This window comes from Pantherophis guttatus, chromosome 7 (assembly GCF_059756535.1).
Source record: "Pantherophis guttatus breed Tessera chromosome 7, ASM5975653v1, whole genome shotgun sequence".
NCBI lineage: Eukaryota > Metazoa > Chordata > Lepidosauria > Squamata > Colubridae > Pantherophis > Pantherophis guttatus.
This window is the reverse complement of record NC_142069.1, coordinates 68,725,136-68,735,301: the sequence shown is the minus strand read 5'-3', so window position 1 is coordinate 68,735,301 and position 10,166 is coordinate 68,725,136. Positions and strand designations below refer to the sequence as shown.

General features: G+C 43.1%; 1 protein-coding gene across 1 annotated transcript; it reads right to left on the bottom strand.

The window, feature by feature from the left end:
• Positions 1-367: 367 nt before the first annotated feature.
• LOC148112913 (uncharacterized) lies at positions 368-1,242 on the bottom strand. The gene has a single exon (XM_087874193.1). It carries the CDS (start codon positions 1,226-1,228, stop codon positions 437-439), a length of 792 nt encoding a protein of 263 aa, XP_087730319.1. The 5' UTR covers positions 1,229-1,242; the 3' UTR covers positions 368-436.
• Between the last annotated feature and the right edge of the window lie 8,924 nt (positions 1,243-10,166).

Below are 10,166 nucleotides of genomic sequence, written 5' to 3'. Positions count from 1 at the left end.
TTTATACCCTGTTTTTCCTCTGGAAGTCGGGGGAGGGGAGAGGGAAGGGGGGGTTGAAGTTTGGGTTAACAAATGTTTAAATAGATAAGTGAAAATGTTATTTGTTTGAATTTAAAAAATAATAAAAACTTTTTGTTTTAAAAAAAAAAGTAGAAACAATGGTGTCAGTTGACCCAAGAAAATAGGGATGATGATGATGATGATGATGATGATGATGATGATGATAATAATAATAATAATAATAATAATAATAATAATAATAATAATAATAATAAAAAATTTATTTTTATACCTTCCTACTCCCGAAGGACTCAGGGCAGTGTACAGCCTATTAAAAGCACAAAGATAAACAACAATTAAAATTATTTAAAATTATTAAATAATTTTGGCTCAATATTAAAACCCCAAAAAATTTAAAACATCCAATTTAAAATCATTACATTGATAGCCCGGCCTGGCAGAACAGCAGGGTCTTAAGGGCACAGCGAAATACCCTGAGGTCGGAGATCTTACGCATTTCCGGGGGCAGTTCATTCCACAGGGCTGGGGCTCCCACAGAGAAGGCCCTCCCCCTGGGTGTTGCCAGCCAACATAACTTGGCCGTTGACACCCTGAGGAGACCGTCTTTGTGGAAGTGAACTGGCTGGTGGGACGCTACTGGTGGCAGAAGTCGGTCTCGAAGGTACCCGGGTCCTATGCCATGGAGCGCTTTAAAGGTGGTAACCAACACCTTAAATCGCACCCGGAAGACCACTGGGAGCCAGTGCAGCTCGCACAGGAGGGGTTTCACGTGGGCACAACGGGTTGCACCCGTAACCACCCTCACGGCCACATTCTGGACCAGTTGGAGCCTCTGAGTGCTCTTCAAGGGGAGCCCCATGTAGAGAGCATTACAATAGTCCAGCCAGGAGGTGACAAGGGCATGAGTGACCGTGTGCAAGGCGTCCCGGTCCAGAAAGGGCTGCAACTGGTGAATCAGGCGAACTTGATAAAAAGCCCCCCTGGCCACGGCCGTCATATGCTTTTCAAAAGACAGCCGTGCATCCAGGAGGACACCCAGATTGCGAGCCCTCTCTGTGGGCAGCAGCGGTTCACCCCCAATAGTCAGGGATGGCACCAGCTGACTATATTGGGACACCAGAAGCCACGGCAACTCGGTCTTGGAAGGGTTGAGTCTGAGCCTATTTCTCCCCATCCAGACCCGCACAGCCTCCAGGCAGCGATTCATCACATCAAGGGCATCATTGGGGTGGTCTGTGGTGGAGATGTACAACTGAGTGTCATCAGCGTACTGATGGACTCTCACCCCAAAACCATGGATGATCTCACCCAGCGGCTTCACATAAATGTTGAACAGAAGGGGCGAGAGGACCAACCCCTGCGGCACTCCCCATATGAGGCGCCTCGAGGTCGACCTCTGCCCCCCTGCCAACACAAACTGTGAGCGGTCAGAGAGGAAGGAGGAGAACCACCGCAAAATGGTGCCCCCTATTCCTAACCCCCTCAACCGCTGCAGCATGATACCATGGTCAATGGTATCAAAAGCCGCTGAGAGATCTAATAGGACCAGGACAGAGAAGCAACCCCTGTCCTGAGCCCTCCAGAGATCATCCACCAATGCGACCAATGCTGTTTCTGTGCTGTACCCCTGCCTGAAGCCCAACTGGTACGGGTCCAGATAGATAGCTTCATCCAGGTGCTGGGGAAGCTGTCGTGCCACCACACTCTCAACAACCTTTGCCACAAAACGAAGGTTGGAGACCGGACGGTAGTTAGCTAATTCAGCCGGGTCCAGGGACGGCTTCTTGAGGAGGGGCCTCACCACTGCCTCTTTCAAGGTGGCAGGAAAGGCACCCTCACTCAGAGAAGCATTTATAATCCCCTGGAGCCAGCCTCATATAACCTCCCAGGAGGCCAGTACCAACCAGGAGGGACATGGGTCCAATAAACACGTGGCAGCACTAATCTTACTCAGAACCCTGTCCACATCTTTGGGAGCCACAGGATCAAACTCCTCCCAGATAATATTCTCAAGACCTACCCTCGTCTCCTCCCCTGGATGTAGGGTCAGCCACAGACAATGTACCTCCAAAAGTCAGTGAGTCTTACTTACGTTATGCAGGAGCTTCCACATTAAGAGGCAGTCTGCAGTACATCCAAAGAGCTACTCTTCCTCGGCAACACAATGAAAAATAGTCTGGTTTTGTTTCAAAGGTGCTTTTTCAAAAGACAACTGGGTTGTTTTTTTTCTTTGAGAAGAAGAAAACTTCTCAACCAAGAAACTTCATCAGTTCTGATGGTGGGGAGATGGAACCATCCTATCAGAAACTATCCTCCCATCTCCTCACCATTAGAATGGATGAATCTTCGTGAACAAGAAGTGAAATATTTTCTTTTTCTCCCACAACTAAAAACAAAACAAAACAGTCCAGTTGCCTTTTGAAAATACCTCAAAATACCTTTGAGACAACTATGACTTGAATGACTGAGAACCTCCGCAGACATTTAGGCTGTTTTTTTTATTTTAGGGGATAACTTCCCAAAGGTATTGGCCTACCATTGCTGGTATACAGAAATGCTTGGCTAAAGAATCACTGTGAGCACCTCACAATGCTTAATGGCAAAGGGCCTGGGGTCTCCATGGAAACTTCAGAGTCTTTGTATCCTCATCCATCCATGTCTGGGATTAACTCTCAGTTATTCCCTGAGTAAGAGAGTAATTCATTTACAGAGGTAAGTTGAATTTTTCAAGGACTGCTGACTCTAGGCAACCCATCCCATTTTGTAGCTATCAGAGAATTGGCATATTCCGTAGGGGAAAAGCACATATGTGTTGTCCTCTTAGGAAAAGGGAAACAAGGGCAAATGTATTTCAGAGCTGTTTAATCTTTTATTCCTTATCAGTGATAAAAGGCTGAGTCAATCACTTTTCCAATTGATCAGGATCACATAGCATCTTTGATCCGTGGTAGTGGAGTGGTTACTGCAGGCTAACCCACTGCTCACTCCAGGAGTTCGATTCTGAGCGGCTCAAGGTTGACTCAGCCTTCCATCCTTCCAAGGTTGGTAAATTGAGAATCCAGATCGTTGGGGGCAATATGCTGACTCTGTAAACAGCTTACAGAGGGCTGTAAAGAGTGGTGGGATTCAAATTTTTTTACTACCGGTTCTGTGGGCATGGCTTGGTGGGCGTAGCTTGGTGGGGTAATGTGACTGAGTGGGCATGGCCAACTCGACGTCACTTACGGTGGGGCACCTTGCTGTGAGTAACATTGAGTTGGCCACGCCCACTCAGTCACACGACCAATGCAGAGATAGTGCGATTTCCTACATACCTCCCCCTCCACCCTTGGGCTGACAAAATAAAACCCTGTCTGCCAAGCCTGCCTGCCAAGCAGCCTGGACTGGAAAACGCATGGCTGGGGCAGAAGAGCAGTTCTCCTTAACAAGCTCCGAATTGTTGCTGCAAGCCTGGGTTTTGTTTTGGGGCACTTTTTTTCAGAAGCCCCTCGAAGATGCACTATTTTTTTACAGAACTCTACCTCATTGTTGCGGTGCTGTTTGTTGCTGCTGCAGGCGCTGCTGCGGACATTGGCACTGCCCAACAAAAGAACCGCACCGGCTCAGGGTGACTGTGAGGAGCAAGAGGGGAAGCCAAGGCGCTCACCCCATAGTGGCCAACTTCACGCGTTCTTGTCCTGTATGTGCTTTCCCACTCCGGTTCGGCACTCCCGGCATGTGCAAGGAGTGTGAAGGGAGACAGACACCGTGTGGATGCGTTTTAAAAGTCAGAGAACTTTGCCCAAGACTTCTCGTGTATTCAGGGTTTACACCTCTCCCAATGATGAGTTTGCTGGCGATCTAATGAAACGTCTTCCAGCTCTTCAACAGCAACTTTAAGAGCGCTCCCATGGAAGAAGCCAAGAGGAAAAGGAGCGGCGGCAGGGGCAACAGGGGCGTGTAACATGTCCCTCTGCGGTCCCCTCCTGGGTGACAGCCAGGGTGCCGCCTCCTCTTTTCCTCAGAGGTGCAGTGTCTGCCTCCCTTCACACTCCTTGCAGAGGGACAGACACCACTGTTGCCCCCGCCATCGCTACTTTTGCTCTTGGTTTCCCGACTTCTTCCATGGGGGCACTCTTAAAGTTGATCTTGAAGAGCTGGAAGACATTTTGTTAGATCGCCACCAAACTCATCGTTGGGAGAGGTGTAGCCCTTGAATACACGAGAAGTCTTGGGCAAAGTTCTTCCAAGTCATCTCCTCCTTCTCGGCTTCAAACATACACACAGAGCAAAGACGCAGTCCACACACCTCACAGCGCCGGGACCTTCTGTGAGGAGATGATGCATGCCTCTCTGCAAGGAGTGTGAAGGGAGGCAGACACCGTGTCTCTGAGGAAAAGATGAGGTGGCAAAGCCATGGCTGTCACCTGGGAGGGGACTGTGCCACTACTTTTGCTCTCAGCTTCTTGGCTTCTTCCATGGGGGCGATCTTGAAGAGCTGGAAGACATTTTGTTAGATCACCGCCAAACTCATCATTGGCAGAGGTGTAGCCCCTGAATACACAAGAAGTCTTGGGCAAAGTTCTTCCAAAGTTTGGCCAAGTCTTCTCCTCCTTCTCGGCCTTAACGTGTGTGAGCAAACACACACACACCTCATGGCGCCGGGACCTTCTGTGAGGAGATGATGCATGCTCATGCACCATCTCCTTGCAGAAGGTCCCAGCACCGTGAAGTGTGTGTGACTGTACATGTTTGCTCTGTGTGTATGTTTGAGGCCGAGAAGGAGAAGACTTGGCTGAACTTTTCTGCCTCCCTCTCTTCTGACAATGGCCAGGCAGGTGAACAGCATTGCATGGGGCAAGTGTCTTCCCAGCCAGCATGGCCATGCAGCTTCCTGGCCAGGCAGGCAAGACTCCTCCTGGCTAACATGGCCATTCAGCCTCCTGGCTAGTGGGGAGAGCATTCTCCCAGCCAGCACACTCACAAGTTGTGACTGTAAAGGTCTTACAAGAACTCTTAAATTTTCATACTTCTGTTATATTAGAATCATTAAAAGGACTGTTCAAAATCAAAATTTGGAGAATAACAATGGTTTGCTGGCTGGAAAAGAGAAAGAAATTAACCAGGCTAATATGACTTTGGAGGAGAAAAAAGAGACTGTCAGGATTAAGATGGAAGTTAGCACACTGAAAACAGAGGTTTTGGTAGAGGCTTCCATGCAATTAACTGAAAAGCAGCAAATAGACTCTTTCCTGCAGACTGATAAATTTTGCTGTGACAATCCTTGGTTTTACAGACAGAATCAATATTTAAAGAATGAAGTGACTGTTTATACAAGCAGGAAGAGTCGAAATGGGAGTTCCAAATTAAAGGAAATAATTCTAAGAAGAGAACGAATTCCAAAGATACATCAACCTCAAATCCAAATTCAAAAATTTTCAAAAATAAAAGCAGAGGGAGGAGCAATGCTGAAGAAGAAAGTATTATTGAAGAAGAAGGACTGGAAAAAATATAGAAAGAAAGGAAGAATGGAAGATTAATTTCTTTTGGGGAGGATCTTAGTAATAAATCTGAAAAGCTTACTGAAATTAGTATTTTTTAAGTTTATTTTAAGACAATGATGTAAAGGAAGTGTTTTATTATATTTAGTTTTGGATATAATTTAAGAGATAGCCTTTTGAGGATTATATTTTGAAGAATGCTTTATTGAAGTAAAAATGTTTAACTAAAAATGGATAGCTTTTTAAAAGTTATCCTTCCTGAAAGTTTTGAAATTTATACATTGAAGAATGAATTTAAGAGTTGGAAATAACTTAACCCAATGAATTAACAGTATCTTTAAGGTTATATTTTGAAGAATGTTTTATTGATTTTTTAAAAATTTTTTTAAAAAGAGACATGCTTTAAAGAAAGTTTTAAAATGTTTAATTTAGAATTTTACAAGGGAGTAATGTTGAATAAACAGAAATTGGCAAGTGGTTTATGAATGACCAAAGAGGATAAATGTTTAATTTAGAATTTTATTAGGGAGTAATGCTGAAAAAGAAGGTATGGAAAGGATTTTAGTAACAAATGTGAAATGTGATAAGAGAATTTATAAAAGGGAGGTTGATGAATAATTTTTTAAAAGGGGAGTTAAAGAGTGTGAGGGAGTTTTGAATCTTGTAGTAAGTTAGCATATTTTAGCTTATGTTTGTTTAATGTTATACCCTGTTTTTGCTCTGGGAAGTCGGGGGGGGGCGTGGGAAGGGTGGGTTGAAGGTTGTGTGGGGATAAAATTGTTGTATAATTTTTAATAAAATAAAAAGATAGATAAATGTATTAATAGAGAAGTAAGAAATGTGGGGGAAATGTCATAATAAATGAAATGATAATATTAAGATATGATAAATACTGGAGGAGTAAAAAGAAGACACAAAAGATGTATTCAGAAGATACACTGAATGGCTGATTATGTATTATTTGTTTGTTTGTTCATAAAATAAAAAAAAACTTTTTAAATAAAAAAAACTCTCTAAAGCAGAAGTTCTGAAAATCTGGGTTGTACTACCTAGGGAGGAATGAACAAATTTAAAAGGTGGTGCAAATTGGATAAACCTTGCCTGTAAAAAAACTCAGCTGGTGTGAGAATTGACTCCAATTCTTCCTGAACAACTGGATGATGATATGAATTCATTTCTCATTTAAAAGACTAAGAGCACATTATGGCTTTTTAATTGGGAAGAACATATTCTATAAAAATGGGATCCCCCCCACCCTACTGATCAGGATTTAGGATTTAGCATGTTGAAGAATGCACTGTGGTGTTGAGTTGGGCTGAAGAGGAAGAGATAGGAAAGCGACTGTTGATCTTAAAACATGGCTCCATGTCTTGAGAAGAGACATGGTTGGGGAGGGATATTCTCTTTCTCTCATGTACTTGAACTTTGGTGTGCAGAAGGAAAAGGAAGGTGTCTTCATCCAAACAAAAAGAATTGAGACATCTGAGTCGTAATGTCAGCCAAAGGGACTGGAACAGAGTTTTCATAATGAGTCTCACTCAAGTGGGTGGCTTAAAAGAACATCCTTATTAAGGGGTGGTCTACATTGGAAGATTTATATGCCTCTTGGATTAAAAGGATTAAAAGCTTACCTTAGATAAAGGGGTGTTGGGACAAAAAAAACCCTAGCATTGAAACACAAAGGAAATCAGACTGGAAGTTTAGCAAGAGTTGCATCAATGAGTCTTGCTCAGTCAACAAGCTTAATGAAGCTTCTACATAAAGAAACAGTCCACATCTTAAGAACTAGGCCTTCTGTGGAAAAAAATGAGAAACAGTGATTTGTTAGTTGGTTCCTAGAGACATTTGGCTGGCAATGGTGTAGGTAGAAAAGGTGTGGTAGGTGATCTTTGGTAGGATCCTAAAGGAGGCTTCTCATCTCCTTGGAAATTCTGTTGGCTTTATGACTTCATTCATCCAGGCTAAACTGTCACTAACCGTCAGTTGTCAGTTACCATAGCAAAGATATCTTCCAAGATGTAAGTTGGTCTTTAGAAGGGCTGCCAGGCTCTGGGAAACCATCCCTCTTTTAGTAACCAACTTATCAGAGGATGAAAATGCAGATTTGGCCTCTTCTTAGGAAATGGAAAAAGAGAGATGTCCTCCGAAAAACATCCAGCTTCCCTTTTTACTTTTCATTATTGGTGGATCATTTTCAATCAATTTGGATCACATAATCCTTTTTGCTTGCCATGAATTAAGCATGTTTTCTTGAATTCTGCCTCATTGCCACCTTCCACTCTCTTCTAGCGCTTTTATCACTGTTTTTTCTTGTTGGGGCAGGGAGAAGTTTGCTTCTATGTTGGAAAGGAGGCAGGCTGTAGAAGACATCTATGATCTGATGTTCAAAGTTATCCAGAGGGAGCAACACACCCAGTCACTATGTACAGCAAAGGAGAAAAAAATTATTCCTATTGATGTCCAAAAAGCATTGTGATGAGAAGACCCTTTGCCCTGGGATGAGGAGGCATAAAATAGGGAAAGGATGTCCTCAGGACTGGGCTCCTTCCCAGAGATTTAAACGGAAACAACTTCTCTCTCTGCCCAAATGTTCTCTTCAGCTCAGAGATTGAGCAGAGGCGAAACCTTTTCTGAATCTCTAAGAACCACCTCCTACTGAAGCTCCTCTGACACCACCACTACCCCCGCTTTGCCATCAGGGTTTTTTTTCCTTCTGGGAAATACCTCAATTCTTTGCCAGACACCTTAAATTTACACTGGCAGATACAGACTGCGATTAGCCTAAGGTTCTGAAAACATAACTTAGCTATATAAAAAATATTTTCCAATGGTAAGAAATTATTTTAATGTTGCAGTTGAGGAAAAAGGGAGATATCTTATCCAAGCAGAAACAATAGTGTGACCTGACCCAAGAGATAGGGATGTAGTGACATCCATAGACAACATGTTTTCAAAAGCCAGTGAGTCTTGCTCAAGCAGCTACTTTATGGAACTTACATATTAAGATACAGTCTATATCCAAAGAGCTAGTCCTCCTCCATAACACAATGGAAAATAGGGGGTTTTTGTGTGGTTTTAGGGGAAACTTCCCTAAGGTATTGGCCTGCCATTTCTGATATACAGAAATGCTTGGCTAAAGGATCATTGTGAGCACCTCACAATGCTTAATGGCAAGGGGCCTGGGGTCTCCATGGAAACTGTAGGGCCTTTGTGTTCTCATCCATTCACCTCTGGGTTTAACTCTCAGTTACCCCCTGTCCTCAATGAGTGAAAAGTTCCATTTCCAGAGGTAAGTTGGACTTCTCAAGGGCTGCTGGATTCTGGGCAACCGTCCCCATTTTGTAGCCAACCTTTCAGAAGACTGGGATATTATATTCCAGGAGGGAAAACACCCATTCATTGTCCTCTTTGGAAGGGGAAATGAGCAAATGTGTTCCAGAGAGTTTTATCTTTTATTCCTTCTTGGTACTAAAAGACTGGGTTCATAAGTTTTCAAAATGAAACTGAGGGCTATTCACTAAGATGGACATTGATACCTCTATCTTCTTTTGACACCATAACAAGGTCCTGCCAGCCATGGACCATTGGTTGAATCCATGCTGCTGGATATATTTGTATTTCTGTGGATGGCCACCATGGAGATACAAGATGAAGATGTTCTTGAGGTACCACCTTCACCAATGTTTCTGGCATTTCCTTGGCATGGATAGGAAAATGTTACCAAAAAATAATGGCATTATCTGTGCTTCCTTTCAGGTGGAGAAGAAGCTGCTGGAGGAAGCCCTTGGCCTCACGCTCAGAGGCTTCTTCAGCACCTCCAGAGTTGAACTCCCCCATTGGGTCCCCAGGCCAATTTGCAGAGCCAGGCCTTTAAGCTCTTATAGAAAGATAGGAGAGTGGGGGCAGGTCTTACCCTGGAGGGCAGGATGTTCCAAAGGGCAGGGGCTCCGGCAGAGAAAGATCTTGTGGATGCCAACAGTTGGAGTTCTTTGACTGATGGGATCTGTAATAAGCCATCTCTTCTTACCATTATATTATATTATGATATTGAACTGTAATCTCTTTGGTACATGGCTGAAAAACATATACAAGTAGCTCTCAACTTACAACAACAACTGAGCCCAAAATTTTGATTGAAAGTCATTGTAGTTTTAAATCAAGTCACCATATGACCAGACTTGATTTTACAACTATTTTTACAACAATTATTAAGTGAATCGGATGGTCATTAAATGAATGACCATTACATGGATGTGCTTACTGATTTTAGGTAACCATTTTATTTTGTTCACTACTTATGGATTATTTTAATTATAAGCAATGTAGAATTTAGAGCATAATATATATTAAAAATAGTGTGCTTGATTTCATTTTTTTAACCTCCATAATAAGTACTGGTAACACATGACCAAGAGGGAATTGAACCTAGAGTATTTGCAGTATAGACTGGTATTCTTTTTTTAAAAAATTGTAACTACAATAAGCGTGGCTAATTGGTGGCGCACAGTCCCTATCCAAGTCACGCCTGGGTTTTGGAATTATACTTTATTCAGCACCAGATGAGAAATGGGTTTTTCTCCTTATAATACTAAGGGAAGGGAGGCCCAGATATTCCTCGGAGGTTTGGTAGTTACTTTTAGAACCTGCTGTTGCATTCAGCTTTCG

Coding starts and splice junctions, on each gene's coding strand:
- LOC148112913 (XM_087874193.1), bottom strand. CDS start 1,228: ATGAATCGCTGCCTGGAGGCTGTGCGGGTCTGGATGGGGAGAAATAGG.